The sequence below is a fragment of the Ovis aries genome, chromosome 2 (genome assembly GCF_016772045.2).
Source record: "Ovis aries strain OAR_USU_Benz2616 breed Rambouillet chromosome 2, ARS-UI_Ramb_v3.0, whole genome shotgun sequence".
Taxonomy (NCBI): domain Eukaryota; kingdom Metazoa; phylum Chordata; class Mammalia; order Artiodactyla; family Bovidae; genus Ovis; species Ovis aries.
Window position 1 is genome coordinate 6,713,673 of NC_056055.1, and position 24,539 is coordinate 6,738,211.

A 24,539-nucleotide genomic window follows, 5' to 3' on the forward strand; every position below is an offset into this window, starting at 1 on the left:
AAGAGGTACGACATCAGTTTGCTCAGGCTGACATAAGAGAGTTCCACAGGTGATGTGGCTGAAACAACAGACATTTATTTCCTCACAGTTCTGGAGGCTAACATCTGAGATCAAGGTGTTGTCAGGGTCAGTTTCTTTTGAGGACCTCTCCTGGGCTTGGCGATGGCTGTCTGATGGCTGTCTTCTCCCTGGTCTTCACATGGTCTTCCTTCTGTGGGTGTTTGTATCCTAATCTCTTTTTCTTGGAAGGACAAGAAATGTCCTCACTCTCATGACTTCATTTAACCATAATTATCTCTTTAAAGATCCTGTCATTATGAGGTACAGACAAATACTGTTTGATTCCACCCATATGAGGTACCTTGACTTCCTGGTGGCTCGGTGGTAAAGAATTTGCTTGCCAATGCTGGAGACTCGGGGTTGACCCCTGGGACAGGAAGATCCCCTGGAGAAGGAAATGACAACTCACTTCAGTATTCTTGCCTGGGAAACCCCATGGCCAGAGGTGGGCTACAGTCCTTGGGGTCGCAAAAGAGTTGGACACGACTTAGCAACTAAACTACAATGTGAGGTACCTAGAATAGTCCAATTCATAGTCTGAAAGTACATTGATAGATGCCAGGGACATGGGTGGGGTGAGAAGGGGAGATGGGGAATCAGTGTTTAATGTGGACACTAGCTAAACTGAGGAGTTTAGGAAGGTGAAAAATTCGGGAGATGGATGATGATGAGAGATGCTTGATACTGCAAATATACTTGGTGCCCCTGAACTGATCAGTTAAGTATGGTTAAAGTAGTATGTTTTATGTGACTTTTTCCACAATAATAATAATAGTTAAAAAAAAAAACACTTAAAAGGTCGTGTCGTCAAGCACAGTCACATTCTGAGGCACTAGGCATTAAAACTTCAACAAGGAATTTCAGGGTGGACTCAAGTCAGCCCATGACAGGTAGAGACAGTCCAGAGAAACAGGTTGAAGTTGATCCAAGGAGATGAGAACAGAATGACAGAAGGAACAAGAGCGGTCAGGAGACGTTCAGGTTAGGGATTGAAGTTTGTGGCAGATTCCCTTTTCAGAGATGACCGTACAAGAACCGCGCCCCACCCCCCGCACCCTCCTACGCCATGACCCTAGAGGAGCTGTTGCTGTCTCCCCAAGACCGAGTACCCCCAGCTACCACGTGGTCTCTGCTCACTCTCACAAACCCTCAAGCTGCGGTTTTTAGCCTCACGTTTACAGAGTGATCGCCCCCTAAGCAGCGTTCAGTCCAAGGCTGGTGGCAGAATGCATTCAGGCCTGGCTTGGGGCTCTGTGGACGGGGGGTCAGGGGTGAAGTAGGACTGAGTTCATTTTTCAGGGATCTTGTGGGGCTGAAGGTGAGATGGGCTCCTCATTTCTGCTCCCTCATAATTTGTCTTCCCTCCTGTGCCTGGAAAGACAGCCCCCCCAGGTCTAAGTCAGATGGGGTCATCGTGGGGTTATATGATGTAATAGAAGGAAACCTGTGATTGTATGGCACCTGGAGAAAGAGGGTACAGAGCGGCGAGCTGAATACTTCGGGCTAAGACAGTTCCCTGAGCTTCGTTCGTGAAGACCATCTTTCAGCCATGCAGTCCTTCCCTCTTTGGCTCCCCGTTGGCTCTCTTTGGCTCCCTCTTTGGCTCCCCGCTGTCCACCGTGACCAGAGCCTTCTTTTCAAATCTTCTCTCCATGGTTTTCAGAGGTCTGTGTCATGATGGGAGGTGTCATGAAAGGGATTTGCACTGCTGTCTGGCTCCCCAGGCAGTTCTGTCTGGTGACACCTCCTTCCGGGGTATTTTTAGTTCTCGTCCATAGCTTTCTATGTCTTTGGGGGCTGATGTGCCTCTGGCTCCCCCGACTCCACCACGGAGTGTCCCGAGCTCCCCGGCTCACCCCTGATCTATGCTGCACAATTACAGGAGCAGGCTTATAATCAGTGTAATTGAAGATCAGAGTTAATGAGGACCTCCATGCCCGTGCGGTCCCCTGAGCAATGCTGAGCTTCAGATGCGAGATAAGAAAACGATTGGGCTGAACTGAAAATCCATTTGGTTAATTAGATGATGTATATTCCTACAGCCAGGGGGAGAAAAATATGTATATATTTAAAAATAAGGAAACATGACATTTTGAAGTTGAGATTTTGGAAGAGATTCTTTTCAGAGTCATTGCTCTCTGAGGAAATTGATGCGAGCATGAAGAAGAATCTCAGAGCATCCAAACAGGGATATTTTTGTTCCTAAGTCAAGAAAATAAAGTAGGGGTCCATTGGAAAACTAAAGGTATATGAAACACCTGGAGAAGGGTGTTTTTATTCCTTTCCTATGGATTTATTCTCGAAGTACTGCTAGAATATACCCGGGGAGAATTGCTTGCTCCTCTTTGACTTACGACTCTCTCTCTCTGTTCACCCACCCTCATTCTACACACACACACCCCAACACCAACACACACACACCTTCAGAACCTCCATTACACTGTAAGCACTCTGGTGACTATAGTTATATAAGGCATGGTCTTCAAGAAATTCACAATCTAGATGGGAAGATAAGAAAAGGAGGATTGAAAAACATAGTTTGTCATAAGATTTGCCACCTTGAACTTCCTCCCTTCCTTCCTGGACAATAAGTTCTCATGGGCGGACACCATATTTTGCTCATCAAGAGCATGAGGATAGGAAATAACACTTAATAGGCGCTTTATTTGTTAAATGGACAAAGGAATGAGTGAATGAATCTTTGACAGCATATACAGCCATTAGTTGAGTCAGCTACTTTGTAATTATTAAAGAGATTAAGAGGCATTGAGCCAGGTCTGAACACAAGGCTTCAGAAGCAAATTCTGCCGGGGTCCAGCCCCGGTAGATCCAGGGTAATTCGAAGGTGGGGACAGAGTTGGCGTCCTGGAAAAAACTTATTTAATTACAGATATAGAGGGAGATTAGAAACAGATAGTGTAGTAGAAAAAGAGGTTGAATTCAGCTAGGAAAACGGGGAGCGAGAAAGAAACGACACGGGGGAATCAGTCTTTCCAGAAACTGATCTGATTTCTTTATTTTTCAGGTTTGTTTATATACCTTTCTGTTATACATAGGGATGAATGCAGAGTCACGCGGGGGTCAGCAGACCTGACCCTTGTCACAGTCAGGTGCTTCATATAAAATTATACAAAGGTCTTACGAGTTTCATTGTCTTCTGGCCATGAGGTCTGCTGACATTTTATGGCCCTTTCTGATACTGGTCAGTTAACCAGAAAACTTATTTTTCCAGGGGTAATTTTTTCTTAAATCAGGCGCCACCCTCCAAATAAAGTTGCATTCTATAGGGTGAGGGTGTAGTGAGTTACAATCAAGGAAGGAATTTACTTAACCTAAGGTTTAACTTATTTCTCCTATATGCTAGTTATATTCATTATAAGGGCAGGAATATGGAGATTTAGCAGCAAATATTGGGTCAACAAATGTAAACCCTTCACCAATGTTTCCCCTTAAGATCTATTTTGTCTTAAGATAGTGATAAAGTTACATTTTTGCATAGCAAGGACACAGTGATTTATAACAAAGTTCAGTGATCTATAACAAAAGAGAAGATTCATTAACTCAAAAAGTCTAGTATTGCTAACATCAAAAAACTACTATATTTCCTTTTCTATATTCCAAATACATTAATATATTCCCAGGTGCCTAAGGATATGGAGGCCTGATGGCAATCATTGACTCATCAATGAAAAAAGCCCTATGCTAATACTCCAAACTCTCTGTGCTGTTTATGATTGAGAGGTTGTCACACAAGCTAGTCTGTCAGCAGAGAGGTTTGACCTGAGACATCCTTGTCACACCCAGGGCAGGGAATTAGCAGTAATTATTGGCACGACAAATGAAGAAAAAAACCCTTCACCAATATAGTTCCTAATCAACCCACTAATACTATACTAATGATCTTCTAACTTCTCAAAAGAGTCTGTTTTTAGAAAGTTTTAAAACATCCCGTGCCTCTCACAGTTGGGAGGCTGTAAACAGTCACTTGCGACCGGACGAGCCTGATCAGGCAGGCCAGAGAACCTTCAGAGTTCGTAAGTTGAAACACTCTTATCACGCCCAGGAATTTTTATTAACTGGAGCTGCAAGTTAACTCCTTCTCTGAGAGAAATGGTTATAGGGGAGAGCCCCCCATAAAGTACTCTGGTTTGGGGGGGTAGATGCTCGGGAACAGGGGGTTTCCTGAGGCTTGATCACACCTTTGCGTATGCCAAGCTTCCTTCCTCATGACCTTTGTCATGGGCGGAGTTCTCACGCTGGCCCCCAACAAAATTCCACCTCAACTTTTGTCTAGTTTGTTGATCTTTATTGCCTTCTTCAAAGTGTAGTCTTTAAGCTACACTTCGAATTCCTCTCCAATTCCCCTTTTACCTTTCCCTTATATCTACTTGACTTCCCTGGTGGCCCAGATGTTAAAGCGTCTCCCTACAATGCGAGAGACTCGGGTTCAGCTCCTGGGTTGTGAAGATCCTTTGGAGAAGAAAATGGCAACCCACTCCAGTACTCTTGCCTGGGAAATCCCATGGATGGAGGAGCATTGTAGGCTACAGTCCATGAGGTCACAAAGAGTCGGGCACGACTGAGCGACTTCAATTTCACTTTATATCTACTTTTTTTTTTTTTTTTTTACACTTTATATCTACTTAATGAGATGGCTGGATGGCATCACTGACTCGATGGACATGAGTCTGAGTGAATTCCCGGAGTTGGTGATGGACAGGGAGGCCTGGCGTGCTGCGATTCATGGGATCACAAAGAGTCGGACACGACTGGGTGACTTCACTTTCACTTTATATTTACTTAATGCTCATCGCTTTCAGGCAGTTCTTACAGCATTCTTTTGGTGTTCAGTCACTAAGTCATGTCTGATTCTTGAAACTCCATGGACTACAGCATGCCAGGCTTCCCTGTCTTTCTCTATCTCTCAGAGTTGGCTTAAAATCATGTCCATTAAGTCAGTGATGCCATCCAACCATCTTGTCCTCTGTTGCCCCTTTCTCCTCTTACCCTCAATCTGTCCCAGGATCAGGGTTTTCTCCAGTGGATCAGCTTTTTGCATCAGGTGGCCAAAGTATTAGAGATTCAGCTTCAGCACCAGTCCTTCCAATGCATGTTCAGGGTTGATTTCCTTTAGGGTTGACTGGTTTGATCTCCTTGCAGTCCAAGGAACTCTCACGGGTCTTCTCCAGCACCACAGTTCAAAACCATCAATTCTTCATCACTCAGCCTTCTTTATGTTCCAACTCTCACATCTATATATGACTACTGGAAAAACCATAGTTTGACTAGATGGAACTGTCAGCAAAGTGATGTCTCTGCTTTTTAATACGCTGTCTAGGTTTGTCACAGCTTTGCTTCCAAGGAGTAGGTGTCTTTCCATTTCAGTCACTGTCTGTGGTGATTTTGAGCCCAAGAAAATAAAATCTACCTCTGTTTCAATTGTTTCCTCATTTACTTGCCATGAAGTGATGGGACCAGATCCCATGATCTTCGTTTTCTGAATGTTGAGTTTTAAGCCAACTTTTTCACTCTCCTGTTTCACCTTCATCAACAGGCTTTTTAGTTCCTCTTCACTTTCTGCCATAAGGCTGGTATCGTCTGCATATCTGAAGTTGTTGATATTTCTCTTGGCAACCTTGATTCTAGTTTATGATTCATCCAGCCTGACATTTCTCATGATGTACTCTGCATAGAAGTTAAATAAGCAGGGTGACAATATACAGCCTTGATGTACTCCTTTTCCAATCGTGAACCAGGCCATTGTTCCATGTCCAGTTCTAACTGTTGCTTCTTGACCTGCATAGAGATTTCTCAGGAGGCAGGTAAGGTGGTCTGGTATTCCCATCTCTTTCAGAATTCTCCACAGTTTGTTGTGATTCACACAGTCAAAGGCTTTAGTGTAGTCAGTGAAACAGATACAGATGTTTTTGTGGGAAATGAAAGTGATAGACACTCAGTCATGTCCAACTCTTTGCAACCCCATGGACTATATAGTCCATGGAATTATCCAGGCCAGAAAACTGGAGTGGGTAGCCTTTCCCTTCTCCAGGGATCAAACCCAGGTCTCCCACATTGGAGGCGGATTCTTTACCAGCTGAGCCACAAGGCAAGCCCGAGAATACTGAAGTGGGTAGCCTATGCCTTCTCCGGTGGGTCTTTCTGACCCAGCAACCAACCCGGGGTCTCCTTGTGGAGGATGTATTGTGTCTACCTCCGCATACGTGGGGCTTCCCTGGAGGCTCAGATGGTAAAGAATCCACCTGTAATGAAGGAGACCTGGATTTAACCCCTGGTTTGGGAAGATCCCCTGGAGAAAGGAATGGCTACCCACTCCAGTATTCTTGCTTGGAGAATCCCATGGATGGCAGAGCCTGGCAGGCTACAGTCCATGGGGTCGCACAGAGTCAGACACCACTGAGCCACCAAGCACCCACCGCATGCATTTGATCTCCCTTGTTATTCCGCAGTGTTCTTGCTGGAGTCCGTCTGTCTTTGAATCTTTATGTCTATTTCTTACTCGGAGCAGTTTAATGAATGTTGGGTGAATGGACATGGTTTACTCCTTGATTAGACTTGTCAGTTCCTTTCTCTCGCTCTCTGTTGTGGCAGCTGGTGCATATCCTTGCCCCTTCATGCTGAGTCCCTCTAGCGTCTCTACTTTCATCATCCACAACAGAAGTTCAGTTCTCTGGGTGAACAAGAGCTCAGAAGCCATGATGGCAGATTTCAAGTTTTGGTTTGGAATTAGGGAGACTCTGAAGGGCTAGTCTCGCATTCTGACCCTGTGCGTGCGTGCACATGTGCATGCTAAGTCGCTTCATTCGTGTCCGACTCTGTACAACTCTATGGTCTGTAGCCCACCAGACTCCTCTGTCCATGGGATTCTCCAGGCAAGAATACCGGGGTGGGTTGCCATAGCCTCCTCCATGGGGTCTTCCCAACCCAGCTATCGAACCTGAGTCTCTTATGTCTCCTGCATCAGAAGGTGGGTTCTTTACCACTAGAGCCACCTGATAAGCCCCACAGGCTGAAAAAAAAAATTAAGTTTTGGGATCAAGGCAGAAGCGTATCTGCTTCCTAATTCCATCATAGAGTGAGCTACACTTTCCTCTAGTCAAGCATTGGACTTTAATTTCATTATTTCATTCAACAGATACTCACTGAACTCCTCATATGTGCCGTATCTTTTACTGGGGGCTGGATTGATAAGGACTGATGAATGAATCATGATTTCTTTCCTGCAGGAAAGAAAGAGAAAGCAGAAGCCCTTCAACACAGTAGGGACACCCTGAAGGGGGATGTGCAGACTACCCAAAGAGGAGCAGAAGGACCAAGGAGGGCAACGCTGCCTGATACCCAACCACAGCCTCGATTCTCAAGATAATCCGGAATAATGGGCATGTCCTAGCTTTAGATGCTGAAAAACTTGGGTTAAGTTTCTACTTTGGCCACTTACTAGTTGTGCAAATTTGACTAAATCAGTCTCTCTCTCTGAACCTTATATTATTGTCTGTCTGTAAAAGGGGGCCATGCTTATCCTGCCAGGCTCTTGTAAGGATTAAGTGAACGCTCATCCCAGGATCTGGACGCAATAATATGTTCAAAGGATAGTAACTCCCTTCTGTCATTAAAACCAGCATATTATCTTTTTTAAAGACATTGAGGACAACTTACTTTTGGGTGAGTCACTTCCGAAGAGAATCATGTTTCTCATATTTGAAAAGATCTGTTAATCGGTATTGCCTTCAGAGCTTCCAAGATCAGAAGAAATTTAAATAGCAGTCAAAATAGCTCCGGCAAGTTGAGATTTCGCCATGTGCCAGGGACTTCACATACTGTAGTGGATGTTGTGACATTGCTTCCAGATCTCTTATTAGAACACGGGCACTCATTCCTCCAGCTGCCTGGAATGTTGACGGTTGAACACTCTGAGTCTTTCTTGGAGAAATGCCCTCCATTGAAAAGGACTACTTCACCGGAACTTTGATCCCTGCCCCAGGGATGTCTCTGCCCCTATGATGGTTAGTGTTGAAGATACAAAGACCTAACACCTTTGTCTGGATTTGGATTTCCAGTCTAAAGGACCCTCTCTGCTCCAGTGCTTCCCGTGGCATCAGCTGTAACTGCATGCAATCTACCTTCTCCCTCTGCCCCATCCCACTTCGCTCATGTCCCTACGAAAGAGCATCCCCCCAAACCTCCTGCATCCCAGTGTCTGACTTTGAGCCTGATTTCTGGTGAACCTGACCCAAGACAAATGCATTGTGTCATTTAATCTTTGTCTTTTTTTTTTTTTTTTTAACCCTGTGAAAGGAAAATCAATATCTACCTCTTTCTTAGGCTTTGACTGAGAATGTGTTTTCTTGTCCAGGCTTACAGAACCAGTAGGTAGCAGACTGAAGATCTCAATACCTGTCTTGCCAGCTCTGTTCCCTTCTTCCCTGTGCTGTGTCACTTTCCTAAACTAGTGGGATTAGCCAAACTCAGCCCTGGGACATAATTCAATATCCATCCCTCAGTCTTTAGTGAGAATAAATACAAGAATTATCCATTTAAACAGCATGACTGTGCTTTTCAAAAGAAAAATCTGTAGTTGATACTGACGTTCGGTGCCTTGCACATGGACCCATGTGACATGTTTCTGCTCAGGCTTAGTTCCAGAGGGGAAAATATGGCTTTGTAGATAGATTTGCATATCTTCCCTTGCCAGAAAATTTGAAATATGGAATCCAACAGACTCCTTCTTCTTGTTCTTCTTCTTCTTCTTTTTTTTTTTTCTTTTTTCCTTTAGCTGCCAAGGATTTGAAGGCTAACTTCAAATGTGGTCATTCCCTTATCTCTGAGCCTGATGCTATCTACTCCTTATGCTTTTCGTACAGAGTCCTCTTCATCCTCACCAAAACCATATTGTCCACTGTGCTTTTATTTAGAAACTCATTCTATACGATGATATAAACCATACCGTGTGTGTGAATTAGAGAAGATAACATTGCCTGCCATGCTTACATCCTTTTCAGAGAATCTTAGCTCCTCAGGGCAGCCAGGTGGTATCTGAAGTGGTCCTTGCTCTCTGCTCACTTCATTGGCCCACAGCTGGGTACCAGAGCCAAGATGAGCCTCACCATTGGTTAGCTGGCAGGGTCTGATGTGACCTGACAGGTTGCTGCCAAATCCTCAGGATGTCTATTAACTGAGTCCTTCTTTGGAAGATTTAAATTGCATTCATGAAAGATTTTTTTTTTTTCCGCTTGATAGTGATATAGAGAGAAGGCAATGCAGGGAGAGAAGCTGAGTCATGCTAATTTTGAAACAATTTAAAATCTCCTCCTGCTGAGTCTCTAGATCTGCCATAAATCTAGAGCCACTTTGTGGTTCTGTGTCCAGCTTTGTGAAGCCTGGTCTTATTTGAACTATTTCTGTCCCTCCTTCCCCCATGAAATTCCACTTTCACTGTATTGCTACATATATACTCTTGCTATCTGTGACTAATGTGCCATCACCTTCAATGGACTTCTGTCACATGACCCCAAAGAAGATACGTATGTAGCTCATGTGTGTGGGCCTCCCAGGCGGTGCTAGTGATGAAGAAGCTGCTGCCAGGGCAGGAGATGCAAGAGACTTGCGTTCAGCCCCTGATTCGGGAAGATGCCCTGGAGGAGGAAATGGCGACCCACTCCAGTATTCTTGTCTGGAGAATCCCATGGACAGAGGAGCTTGGAGGGCTACAGTCCATAGGGTTCCAAAGAGTCGGACACAACTAAGCAACTTAGCATGCGCACACACATATGCGTGTGTATGTATGTGTGTTAATCCACATATGGCTGTATGTATATATGTGTCTGTGTATATGCATGTTAAAAAGGAGCAATTTTGGAGCCTAGATTGCCAAGTTAGAATCTTTTGTTTGGCCTACGTAAGCTTTACAGAAAAAATTTCAACCATCATTTTCAAACTGGTGGATCACAGCAAAAGTCTGAGTTTTCTGCCTCTTCTGATCAAAACCTAGCGCCACTTACCTTTAGACCCATTTGACCAGAGCTGGCAGGAGCTGAGCTGCAGGTGCTCCGTGTGAATAGAGCCCACCGCGCCCAGCTCACCCCAAGCTCCGCCTTTCCTTACTGTTTCCCAGCATTAAGGCATTTTCCATTGCATGGGTGCTGCTTTTTGTTTTGGAGGTGCTACAGACCTTTTGAATCATCCCTCTCTCTCTATCCCTCATACAATAAAATAAAACAAACTAAGCCAGGGGGCCACCGTGCCATTTCCCTTACACTCAGCCCACATTTCCCATGGATGTCATCGGCCTGCCCCCTGTGGGCTGTTAGTGATCCGTTTCAAGGGGGATGCATGGGTGACAGAAACAAAAACTTTTTGTATTTTAAATTTTAATACAGTAAGTCCTCTCTATACGAACCTTCAAGTTGTGAACTTTCAAAGATGCGAACGTGTGTTCACATGTCCAGTCATGTAAGTTAGTTCACATGAATGTCGTCATCTGTAAAAGTTGGGTACCAAGGCTCACCCTGTTGGCCTTATGAACGTGCTCTGGGAACAGAACTTGTTTGTATGCAGGGAACTTAATGCACTCAATGATTCTTTCCTAGGACAAATCAGGCACTAGCTAAGCACTTTGTCCACGTTAATTTATTTCATTTTCACAACACCGGGGTGGGTTCTGTTAGTATTCCCATTTACAGACGATGTGACCAAGACCCAGAGGGAGTGAATGGCTTCCCCAAAGACTAGGGCTGGTAATGGTGGATCCGGGATTTGAACTCAGGCCTCTCTCAGTCTTTAGGGCCTGTCAAGCACTTGGCAGAATTGTCTCTTGTGTCTGATTTGTTTATCTCCGTCAGCCGCTCACAACATAACTTGCACATTGTAAGTGCTCTCTGAAGGTGTGTAGATCTGAGACAACAGAGGACCTATGGTGAGGGGAATGGCTTGTATGTACCTGTCTCCTTTCCTGCCCTGTACATCAGCAGCAAGACACCTGAGTCTGAAAATCATGCAGAAAGTAGCTGTCTTTCTCTCTGTCCCCCTACAGGGAGCAGCTTTGTGGTGAGTGAAGGGAGCTACCTGGACATCTCCGACTGGTTAAACCCAGCCAAGCTGTCCCTGTATTACCAGATCAATGCCACCTCCCCGTGGGTGAGGGACCTCTGCGGACAGAGGACCACAGATGCCTGTGAGCAGCTCTGCGACCCAGAAACCGGTGAGCCATGGGCAGGGCTGGGGAGCGGAGAAGGTATGGGCCGCAGAGGGTCTGCACTCCTTCCATCCAAAGAATCGTGGCTTCTGAGTGATTGACGAGGGGCTTTATGCAAAGTGTCCATCAGTCTCATTGGTGGTTGAACTATGTGCTGTCATTGGCTGACAGGGAAGCAGATTCTTGTAAAACCACAGTATATCAGAAAGGACCACAGAAAATGTCTAGTCCAATCTCAGCAAAGAAAAGAGTCTGAGTGTCACAAGACAGCCCTGAGCTCAGATCCTACCTACCTCTTCCTCGCTGGGTGTTCTTTATCATTTTTTCTTCTTTATTGAAATATAATTGGCACATAGAGTTGTATAGGTTTTAGGTGTAAAATGTGATGATTTAATCCATATATATAGGGCAAAATGATTACCATCATAAGGTTCCTTAACACCTCTACCTGACATTCTTACCTTCTTTGTGTGTATATGGTGACAACATTTAAGATCTACTCACTAAGGAGTTTTCAAGATACAGCAGTATTGTTCACTATTCTGTACACTAGATCCCCAGAACTATTTTTTTTTTTTTTACCTTAAAAGGGGAAATGTTGGCCATCAGGTCCAAGCTAACTGGGCATTTCTTAGCAAAACACTTCCTCTCTCTGAATACTAGAACGTGAAAATAGTATCTAACCCACAAGTCTGTTGTTGGGTTTAATGAGATACTGTATGCAGAGCTTCAAGTCGATGCCTTTATTCATTGTTTTGGCTGACACATATTGAGTAGTTGCACAGGTTTCTAGGCACTGGGGACATAGCAGTGAACAAAGAATGTGGTCCACTGGAGAAGGGAATGACAAACCACTTTAGTATTCTTGCCTTGAGAACTCCATGAACAGTATGAAAAGTCAAAATGATACAATACTGAAAGAGGAACTCCCCAGGTCGGTAGGTGCCCAATATGCTATTGGAGATCAGTGGACAAATAACTCCAGAAAGAAAGAAGGGATGGAGCCAAAGCAAAAACAACACCCAGTTGTGGATGTGACTGGTGATAGAAGCAAGGTCTGATGCTATAAAGAGCAGTATTGCATAGGAACCTGGAATGTCAGGTCCATGAATCAAGGCAAATTGGAAGTGGTCAGATAGGAGATGGCAAGAGTGAATGTTGACATTCTAGAAATCAGCTAACTAAAATGCACTGGAATGGGTGAATTTAACTCAGATGACCATTATATCTGCTACTGTGGGCAGGAGTCCCTTAGAAGAAATGGAGTAGCCATCATGGTCCACAAAAGAGTCCGAAATGCAGTACTTGGATGCAATCTCAAAAATGACAGAATGATCTCTGTTTGTTTCCAAGGCAAACCATTCAATACCACAGTAATCCAAGCCTATTCCCCAACCGGTAGTGCTGAAGAAGCTGAAGTTGAACGGTTCTATGAAGACCTACAAGATCTTTTAGAACTAACACCCCCAAAAGATGTCCTTTTCATTATAGGGGACTGGAATGCAAAAGTAGGAAGTCAAGAAACACCTGGAGTAATAGGCAAATTTGGCCTTGGAGTATGGAATGAAGCAGGGCAAAGGCTAATAGCATTTTGCCAAGAGAACGCACTGGTCATAGCAAACACCCTCTTCCTACAACACAAGAGAAGACTCTACACATGGACATTGCCAGATGGTCAATACCGAAATCAGATTGATTATATTCTTTACAGCCAAAGATGGAAAAGCTCTATACAGTCAGCAAAAACAAGATGGGGAGCTGCCTGTGGCTCAGATCATGAACTCCTTGTTGCCAAATTCTGACTTAAATTGAAGAAAGTAGGGAAAACCACTAGACCATTCAGATATTACCTAAATCAAATCTGTTATGATTATACAGTAGAAGTGAAAAATAGATTATGGAGATCTGATAGAGTGCCTGATGAACTATGGATGGAGGTTCGTGACATTGTACAGGAGGCAGGGTCAAGACCATCCCCATGGAAAAGGAATGCAAAAAAACAAAATGGCTGTCTCAGGAGGCCTTACAAATAGCTGTGAAAAGAAGAGAAGTGAAAAGCAAAGGAGAAAAGGAAAGATATTCCCACTTGAATGCAGAGTTCCAAAAGAATAGCAAGGAGAGATAAGAAAGCCTTCCTCAGCAATCAGTGGAAAGAAATAGTGGAAAACAACAGAATGGGAAAGACTAGAGATCTCTTCAAGAAAATTAGAAACGCCAAGGGAACATATCATGCAAAGATGGGCTCGATAAAGGACAGAAATGGTAGCGACCTAACAGAAGCAGAAGATATTAAGAAGAGGTGGCAAAAATACACGGAAGAACTATACAAAAAAGATCTTCATGACCCAGATAATGATAATGGTGTGATCACTCACCGAGAGCCAGAGATCCTGGAATGTGAAATCAGGTGGGCCTTAGAAAGCATCACTATGAACAAAGCTAGTGGAGGTGATGGAATTCCAGTTGAACTATTTCAAATCCTGAAAGATGATGCTGTGAAAGTGCCACACTCAATATGCCAGCAAATTTGGAAAACTCAGCAGTGGCCACAGGACTGGAAAAGGTCAGTTTTCATTCCAATCCCAAAGAAAGGCAATGCCAAAGAATGCTCAAACTACCACACAATCACACTCATCTGACATGCTAGTAAAGTAATGCTCAAAATTCTCCAAGCCAGGCTTCAGTAATACGTGAACCGTGAACTTCCAGATGTCCAAGCTTCTTTTAGAAAAGGCAGGGGAATCAGAGATCAAATTGCCAACATCCAATAAACATCTATTTCTGCTTTATTGACTATGCCAAAGTCTTTAACTGTGTGGATCACAATAAACTGTGGAAAATTCTGAAAGAGATGGGAATACCAGACCACTTGACCTGCCTCTTGAGAAACCTATATGCAGGTCAGGAAGCAACAGTTAGAACTGGACATGGAACAATAGACTGGTTCCAAATAGGAAAAGGAGAACGTCAAGGCTATATATTGTCACCCTGCTTTTTTAACTTCTATGCATACTACATCATGAGAAACGCTGGACTGGAAGAAGCATGAGCTGGAATCAAGATTGCCGGGATAAATATCAATAACCTCAGATATGCAGATGATACCACCCTTATGGCAGAAAGTGAAGAGAACTAAAAGCCTCTTGATGAAAGTGAAGGTGGAGAGTGAAAAGGTTGGCTTAAAGCTCAACATTCAGAAAACGAAGATCATGGCATCTGGTCCCATCACTTCATGGCAAGTAGATGGGGAAACAGTGGAAAATATTTTCTGGGGCTCCAAAATCACTACAGATGGTGACTGTAGCCATGAAATTAAAAGACACTTACTCCTTGGAAGGAAAGTTGTGACCAACCTAGATAGCGTATTCAAAAGCAGAGACATTACTTTGCCAACGAAGGTCTGTCAAGTGAAGGCTATGGTTTTTCCTGTGGTCATGTATGGATGTCAGAGTTGGACTGTGAAGAAAGCTGAGCACCGAAGAATTGATGCTTTTGAACTGTGGTGTTGGAGAAGACTCTTGAGAGTCCCTTGGACTGCAAGGAGATCCACCCGGTCCATTCTGAAGGAGATCAGCCCTGGGATTTCTTTGAAAGGAATGATGCTAAAGCTGAAACTCCAGTACTTTGGCCACCTCATGCGAAGAGTTGACTTATTGGAAAAGGCTCTGATGCTGGGAGGGATTGGGGGCAGGAGGAGAAGGGGACGACAGAGGATGAGATGGCTGGATGGCATCACCGACTCAATGGACATGAGTTTGGGTAAACTCTGGGAGTTTGTGGTGGACAGGGAGGCCTGGCGTGCTGCGATTCATGGGGTTGCAAAGAGTCAGACACGACTGAGTGACTGAACTGAACTGAATTACACTTATATTCTGCAGAGAGATTAAATCTGCATTGCCTGAGAAGGTAGCCACTAGCCATGTGGGGCTATTTAAGTTTAAGTTCATTAAAATTAAACATTTCCCTCATCGTGTAGCTGTGTTTCATATGCTCCGTAGCTATGTGGCTGCTGGTACCCTTGGAGATCGCGGAACAGTAGCATCATTGCAGAGTGTTCTGTTGGACTGGGCTGCAGTAGACAAATAGGGAAAGGCGGTTGCTGCCAGAGGGTGAGAGGTGCCGGGGGAGGCACAGAGCGTGGGGGTGTCCCCTGGACCAGGCGTGGAGCTGTCATGACAGAGGCAGTGGCCAAGGAAGCTTCTCCAAGGCAGTAACCTTTGCTAAGAACAGGCACTTTAAGACACCTTAAGCTGGTGATGGTAGAAGCCATGCTTCCCTCTGGGGGAAAGCATTCTAGGCTGAGGGAATGCTCAGGCAACGCCTCTGCAGCAGGCACTGGAGCATGCCATAGGCTCAGCACTTGCAGAAAGACCAGTGGCATTGGAGGCGAGCGGGGAGAGGAGTTAGGAGACAAACCTGAAAAGCAGAAGGCTGGTGGTGGGGAGAGGGCGTGCATGATGAGAGGAGGTTGCCGGGCCTTGTATAGGAGGATGAGGACTTTGGATGTTACTCTGAGTGAGGATTCTGAGCACAGAAGCAACTTGATCTTGTAGGTCAAGTGCAGCTTGACCTACACGGTAACAGGACCACTCTGGCTGCCGTGTGGCAAATCAGCTTAGAGGGTATCAAGGGTGCTGTTTTTCTTTTCTTTTTTTTTTTTAAATTGTACTTTCAAAAAATTATTTGTTTATTTGGATGCACCGGATCTTAGTTGCAGCACTTGGGATATTCAGTCTTCTCTCATCCCCATCCGTCAGGTTGTACCATATCTCTGTAGTTCAGATAGATTTTGTGGTCACAGTCTACGTTCTTTCCTTGCACTTCCTATACTTCTAAATTGTGTATATAATACATATATGTGTATTGTGTATATATATACACACATATATAATGTTTTATTTGGGGACATTAATGTTCAGTGCTTGTGTTGTAAGGTTTTATGAGTTTTGACCAACTGTCCTTTTGTAGCTATTTATTATCTATTTATGTGGCCACACCAGATCTTAGTTGCAGCATGTGATAGTTCTCTGACCAGGGATCGAACCTGGCTGCCTGCATTGGGAGTGCGGAGTCTTAGCCACTGGACCACCAGGAAATTCCCAAGGCTACAGGTCATTGACGTCAGAAAACCAGAACACCTGGATTCAAACCCTGTTTCTATCACTTACCACATATCTTTGGCAAGTCATTTCAGCCTCTGTAAATTTAGTGTCCTCGTCTGTAAAATTGGGATAATGATGCGGTACCTGCCTTGTGGGGCTATGATTGAGCTAATTTGTAAAAAAGAGCGTCTCAAGTCAACTTTCACTCCTCTTCCCTCCTTCCAAACTCAGATGCTGTAAAGTGATGTGCAAAGAGCTTCACCAGCACTTTTCCCTGAGGGCGGACCATTAATAGTGGAGGGAGGAAACCGTATAAAACCCCAACATGTAGAAATAAGGTGACCCTCTGAAAAGTATGGTGAAAACTCCACTTCTAAACCTTATGGTGACATGTTGTACTAGTCAAGAGCTTTTTCCCCAAGGAGAAGGCTGGTCATAACCACAGGTACTCCTTGGCCTTCTAGCGTATCTAAGGCACCTGCAGTCATGTGAAGATGTTAGCCCACTTGTTCCTCTTGTGACAATGGCCTTGATGTGTCTACAGGGAGGATGCGTCCCAGGTAAAACATGAAAAATAAGCATTGGGATCCAAAAGTCTTATTCAAAGAATAGGTTCTTAGCTGGAGGTAGAAATGTGTGAGTCAACAGCATATGGATAGTATTAACTTGGAATATAGTACATTATTTACAGTCGTGCTTAGTATGTGGACATCTTATTCATAATTGCTGCCCAATAATAGTTATTAATGTCCTCAAACAGGGAACTAGGAGTTAGAGAGATTTGCCAAGATCACAGAGCAAGGTAGCAATGAAGCTTGTTCGCCTTCTTCCCAGTCCTATGTCTCTTCCCTATAACTTATACTGGCATCTCTTCTCTGCAGTTTCACCCCTTTCTCCATTAACAAGATGCTGACCATCTTGCCTGGAAATCTCACTGTACTGATGCCATACAGTAAGGGGTCTCAGTAGCCCAGGTCAGGAGTGCGCTTTCTCAACCCAAATTCTCAAGCACTTCTCCATGGGGCAGCAGTTTGGGAATAAGGAAAGGGATTCTCCAGGCTAGCCCTTTCGTCTCTGCAGAGTAAGGCAAGGATTTGGCTACCTAGCCATCATTCCATCCTTATCTTTTAGTTGGAAGCCTGTTCAGTGTATTTTTGCAGCCTCTACATAGACCTACTGGGGAAGCTGTTTAGAAAATGAAATGCAGCTGTAGTGTACCATTGGGTCAGGCAGCTGGCTCTTCTTTCTCTTAATTAAAACATTTATACTTCAAGGCACTGTCACCCTAAGCAGTCTCCCTGTACCCACAGCACACACACGTGTACACACACACACACACACACACACACACACGATTATCCTCATGCAACAACCAGGAAAACCCCATGGAATTATGTGCTTCTGGAGCTAGTCATGTAGATTCTGCCTCTTTTTTCTTTCCTGAAAAAGTAGACAAGATGGGAAGTAGGAGGGAATGGAAAGGATCCACGTCTTTTCTCTTTCTATGAAGCCTCAGCTAGACAGAGTGGTGAGTACCTGACAGTCTGATTTTCCGGTTGATCTGCCTTCAGGTGCAAGCCCATGATTTCTGAGAATCTTTTTCACTAACTGCAGGCTTAAAGACATAATTCCAAAGAGTGGATCTTCCAGGGAGCAAGTTTATGTTAGTCAGTTTGAAAATGATCAACTTTCCCAGCAGTATTCCCAAGAATAACACACACATACGTTCACCCCTTAGAGCTGAATGTCACAGGAATCCACTGGGTTGACCTTAACTTTGTCACTGATGTGCTAACGCGCAGAGAAGAAAGGTAAGTAAGGACCACCAAAGTCATGCAGCCTGCAGGAGGCAGAGCCAGGATTCAAGCTCAGGATCCTGAGTTCCTACCCAATGCTTCTCCAGCTCTCAGCAGGTCTCGAGGAAATCTTACAGTCCATATCTCTCAAAGGCTGCCAGCTCCTGCTGATGCTTCTGATCCGAGGACTACCCTAGCTACAGCAAAGCTCTAAACACTTTTCCTCCCAAATAGTCCTCTTGGGTTCTAAACAGACACCAAGAGGCCCAGGCAGGCATATTTGTTAATTCATTGATCTTGACCAAATCACACTTACATTTCTTTCTTTATTTCATTAGACTGGAAGTTGGAAACAAGAAGAGAAGATATGCCCTGGATAATAATTAGTGTACAAAAAGATAACCATGGCTCTAGAAAGAATTAGCTTCAGCTCAGACACCTCTATTATGGCCTGTAATGATGTTCACAGGCTCACTGTTACCACTCCATCTCTGCCGCTATTTGTCGCCTAGCACAGTCTCTAGGTACATCAATACCCATAGTTCCTCGAAGGCCTCATGCCTTCTCGTGCCTGCATCCCCTTCAAAGGCTGTTTCCTCCCCCTTTAAATGTGTTTCTCCTCCTTTTACTGGAGACCAGGGACGCTTTTCATTTCCATTTCATGAAGCCCAAACACCCTTCCTCCCAGAGGCATTCACGCGTCACCACCCCTAGCTGTGACCACATTGAGGGGTCCTCTGCTCTGCTGTCACAGCCTCCATAGTCCCTAAGTCATAGTCCTTGTCCCTGGGCAGAATCACTGTTCTTTCCTTATCTGAATCTATCACCAGACTGTAAGCTTTTGTAGGGGCTGGGTAGGGGGATTCAAGGGCTTCCCTGGTAGCTCAGCTGGTAAAGAATCCACCTGCAGCACTGGAGATCCTGGTTCGATTACTGGGTCGGGAAGTTCCCTTGGAGAAGGGATAAGCTACCCTCACCAGTATTCTTGGGCTTCCCTGGTGGCTCAGACAGTAAAGAATCTGCCTACAATACAGGAGACCTGAGTTCGATCCCTGGGTTGGGAAGATCCCCTGGAGGAGGGCATGGCAACCCACTCCAGTATTATTGCCTGGAGAATTCCCATGGACAGAGGAGCCTGGCGGGCTACAGCCCATGGGGTCATAAAGAGTCAGATACAACTGAGAGACTAAGCATAGCACAGCACAGGGGAATTCAAAGCATGCGTCTTGCTTTTCTGTGTATCTTTAAAACTCAGCATTATGCTGACATATAATTTGTTCACAAAAAATAAAGGAAGAGTGAAACGGGGGAGGAAGAAAATTTCTGACCCCCATGCTCCTTCAAAAATTTTTATTCACCAATTTTCAACTTCTTCCTCCATATCCGCTTACATATAAACTGAAATTAAGTATTTTTCAGCACTAGAGAAATTGGGTCTTCTGGAACTGTCCAGCAGCCAGACCAGCTGCAGCGATTCCAACCTTTTTGGCACCAGGGACTGATTTCCTGAAAGACAGTTTTTCATGGAAGGGAGAGGAATGGTTTGGGGGTGACTCAAGCACGTTACATTTATTGTGTGCTTTATTTCAATTATTTTTTTTTTATTTTTTTTTTTCTATTGCTTTCTTACAATCAAAATCTTCCTATAACCATGAGGATATTCTAAATTATGAGGGCCCTATTTTAATATAGAAAACAACAACAAAACAACCATAATGAGCAAACAATATGTGGGAAGCAAAAATATTTTTTATGCTGCTAGATGACACTCTTTCTATAAGACCTGTGAAATAAAGCAGATTTAAATAATGAGTCCCTGTACTATTGGGAAGGAACATTAAGATTTGATGTTGAGTCCTTCACAAGGAGGCTTTTTATTTATTTATTTATTTATTTATTTTATTTTATTTTTTTTTAGTGGTTCAATGTTTTTGTTTTTGTTTTAATTAATTTTTTTTTATTTTTAGTTTTTATTTTTTTAAATTTTAAAATCTTTAATTCTTACATGCATTCCCAAACATGAACCCCACTCCCACCTCCCTCCCCATAACATCTTTCTGGGTCATCCCCATGCATCAGCCCCAAGCATGCTGCATCCTGCGTCAGACATAGACTGGCGATTCAATTCACACGATAGTATACATGTTAGAATGTCATTCTCCCAAATCATCCCACCTCTCCCTCTCCCTCTGAGTCCAAAAGTCCGTTATACACATCTGTGTCTCTTTCCCTGTCTTGCATACAGGGTCGTCATTGCCATCTTCCTAAATTCCATATATATGTGTTAGTATACTGTATTGGTGTTTTTCTGGCTTACTTCACTCTGTATAATCGGCTCCAGTTTCATCCATCTCATCAGAACTGATTCAAATGAATTCTTTTTAACGGCTGAGTAATACTCCATTGTGTATATGTACCACAGCTTTCTTATCCATTCATCTGCTGATGGACATCTAGGTTGTTTCCATGTCCTGGCTATTATAAACAGTGCTGTGATGAACATTGGGGTACATGTGTCTCTCAATTCTGGTTTCCTCGGTGTATGCCCAGAAGTGGGATTGCTGGGTCATAAGGTAGTTCTATTTGCAATTTTTAAGGAATCTCCTGTTCTCCATAGTGGCTGTACTAGTTTGCATTCCACCAACAGTGTAGAAGGGTTCCTTTCTCCACCTCTCCAGCACTTATTGCTTGCAGATTTTTGGATCACAGCCATTCTGACTGGTGTGAAGTGGTACCTCATTGTGGTTTTGATTTGCATTTCTCTAATAATGAGTGATGTTGAGCATCTTTTCATGTGTTTGTTAGCCATCCGTATGTCTTCTTTGGAGAAATGTCTATTTAGTTCTTTGGCCCATTTTTGATAGGGTCGTTTATTTTTCTGGAGTTGAGCTGCAGAAGTTGCTTGTATATTTTTGAGATTAGTTGTTTGTCAGTTGCTTCATTTGCTATTATTTCAATTATTATTAAATCAGCTCCATCTGAGATCATCAGGTGTTAGATCCGGAGGCTGGGGACTCCTGAAAAGGGTCTCACCCTCCCATTCAGCCACAGACATCCCCAAGAACATTGCCTCTTTGCATTCTCCTCTCTGTTCATACTCATAATAGCCCCACCCCAACACCCCATGCAAAGTTTTACCTTAGGACTAAAGTTCCGAAGATTCCTTTCTCTAGTCTGAAAATTTCTTTTTGTCCTTTAATTATCTACGTTTCAAAATTCTATTTACTTAATTCCCTCTGATCTCCTCTCAATAGAAGATGACTTCTGCAGTATCACTAAAATTCTCTTTTGGCCACTGAAAAAGGAAGCCTTGGCCTCTACCTGAAATCTTGATTAAAAGATGAGTTACTATTTGGACACTTCTCTAAGATGTTAAAATCTAAACTCCTTAAAGCTTACTGCTGTATCGTTTATGCCCGAATTCTTCCCAGCTCACTGTCCAGCAGAGCACCTTGCTCTCCCAGCTCATGCCAGACATAGACGGATGGGGCTATCTACAGGTAAGGAGTGGAAATAGGAGTGTAAGTCCCCTGAATATATTTTCATGGGGCTTGACTCAAACCCACTATGTAAAATTTATTTCAATTTGTTAAATTCATTCAAGCAAGATTTTCTTAATTCCACAACTCATAAGTCTTGCGTGGTAAGTGCCATGGGAAATCATGGACAAATTTGACAATGTTCCTGCCTTCATGGATTTCACATTTTCACAGGGATAAAAATAATAGGCTCCTCTACAGCTATTCTAAAAGACACAATGTGGAATAAATCAAGAACAACCATTTATAGAGTATCTCATGCCTGGAATAAATGGAGAAATGTATTCTAGATGGAGATTTCAGGAGATCCATAATGGAGAAGATGACCTTTTAGCTGAGCCTTGTAGAGTCAGTAGGAAGTACGAGTAAAAGGTGCTTTAGCAGAGGAATCTTGATGATGGAGAGAAAGGGGAATAATTCCCCAAACCAGAGAGCAGCATAGCTACTGGCATCCGTTGGATGTGCTCTGTGTGAGGTGGGAGAAGAGAACTAGGGGAGATGGAGGAGATGAGTTTCAGGAGGTGGGGTGGAGAGAACTCACAGAAGGAGGAGGATCTGAAGATTCTGAGAAGCACCAGGGAGTTTAGTAAGACTACATTGGCCACTGAAAAAGGGAAGCTTGCCCTCTACCTGTCCAGTTGTTTGATGGAACATCTAACTGTTCAAGGGAACAGCTGGGTATTCTCTTCTTTGGCTTCCACCAAGAATGAGAATGTGGGAGAAGTCATGGAAAAACTAAACCGCCAAGCCCTGTGCCTGTTCAGATCTCAGATCTGTCAGAAGTGGCTTAGCTTCCCTTCAATGAAGCCCCCCTTCTGTGTGTGGGTCCTATAAGGCTGAACCAGGTCATGGAATCCAAGTACTGATCACCATGCATTAGTGCTTTAATGAATGTGTCGGTAAGAAGAATCATTCCTCCCAAATGACCAGGAAGGAGCAGGGACGTGGGGAGATGGCGCTGGAGAAGAGCGTGTGCTGGCCGTGACGTGTGCATGAGCCTGGTTCAGATTTCCTGGCCCTGTGCCACAGCCCAGCTCAGCTATGCCTTATTTTTTGACTTTTTTCCAGAAATTTCAAAAATGTAATACAGCCTGCAGGGCTGGTTATGGAACTGGATCTGAAGTGTGCTGGAGCTGGCTTGTATGGAGTTAATCAGAGTTTATATGAGAGTGGATATAGAGGACGAAACTGAAAATTGGTGAATACATTTTTTTAAAGGAGCATAGGGAGAGAAATCCCTTCCTTTCTCTCTCCCTACTGCCCTCCCCTTCTTCCTTTCATTATTTTCTGTGAACTCATGAGAGTTGAATGTTGTCATCTCACCCTAACTCTCTGTCCAGTTCTGTCAGGTAAGTAGCTTGGAAATTGGCTATGATAAGGGTATTTATACCAACAAAATTGGTAAATGTTACAAATCATGGCTTATTTTCTTGGGAAAACCAATCATTAAATATTGACCATCAAAAGAGTGGATGGGATGAGAACAAACCTATCATGGACCAGGGCAAACAGAGATCTCAGGGATGGCTCAGAGAAGGCTTGAGAATGTTGCCAGAGCGTGGCATTAGTCTTCCTTCCAGAATACTCTACCATTACTGTTCAGCTCTCTGAAGACAGGAAATTAATATTCAAGGACTATGTGCTATGGTCACATCAAATGTGGCATCATACAGTTCAAATGATCAGGCGTTGACCTTAAGAATGGGGAGAGTAACATGGGTAAAGGGGTCAACTGTACAGTGAGAGATAGAAACAAAAATTTTGGTGGTGAGCACACTATAGTGTATACGAGAGTAGAAATACTATAATGTACAAATTTAAAAATATAATCTTACAAGCCATTGTGGTGGTGGCTATTGTTCAGTCACTCAATCATGCCAGACTCTTTGTGACTCCTTGGACTGCAGCAAGCAGGCTTCCCTGTCCTTCACTATCTCCCAGGGTTTGCTCAAACTCATGTCCATTGAGTCAGTGATGCCATCCAACCATCTCATCCACTGTCGTCCCCTGCTTGTTCTGCCCTCAATCTTTCCCAGCATCAGGATCTTTTCCAATGAGTTGGCTCCTCTCATCAGGAAGCTTCATCATCAGTGTTTACAATGAATAAAGATAATGCCAAGTTTTGTCCAACTCTTGTGATCCCATGAACTGTAGCCTGCCAGGCTCCTCTATGCATGGGATTCTCCAGGCAAGAATACTGGAGTGGGTTGCCATTTCCTTCTCCAGGGGAACTTCCTGACCCAGAAATTGAACCCAGGTCTCCTGCATTGCAGGCAAATGCTTTACTGACTGAGCTACATAGGAAGCCCTTAGAATGAATAGTCAGGGTTGATGTCCTTTAGAATTGACTGGTTTGATCTCCTTGCTGTCCAAGGGATTCTCAAACCAATGTTACCTCAATAAAAATAATTTAAAAAAGAATAATTGCATCTGATGTCATATGCATACATGAACAAAGCTAGTGGAGGTGATGGGATTCCAGTTGAGCTAGTTCAGGTCCTAAAAGATGATGCTGGGCAAGTGCTGCTCAATATGCCAAATTTGGAGCAAATTTGGAAGACTCAGCAGCAGCCACAGGACTGGAAAAGTTTAGTTTTCATTCCAATCCCAAAGAAAGGCAATGCCAAAAAATTCTCAAACTACCACACAACTGCACTCATCTCACACCCTAATAAAGTAATGCTCAAAATTCTCCAAGCCAGGCTTCAACAGTACATGAACCATGAATTTCCAAATGTTCAAGCTGGATTTAGAAAAGGCTGAGGAACCAGAGATCAAATCACCAACCCCTGCTGGATCATGGAAAAAGCAAGAGAGTTCCAGAAAAACATCT

At 43.8% G+C, this 24,539-nt stretch overlaps 1 protein-coding gene across 3 annotated transcripts in view; it reads left to right on the forward strand.

The window, feature by feature from the left end:
- The window catches only part of ASTN2 (astrotactin 2), a 1,032,871-nt gene that overhangs the window by 441,267 nt on the left and 567,065 nt on the right, over positions 1-24,539 (forward strand). For all 3 annotated transcript variants that reach the window (XM_042242803.2, XM_027964073.3, XM_060410801.1), the window contains one exon: positions 11,108-11,275. In XM_042242803.2, the coding sequence (XP_042098737.1) occupies positions 11,108-11,275 (168 nt within the window). The remainder of the gene's footprint in view (positions 1-11,107; positions 11,276-24,539) is intronic.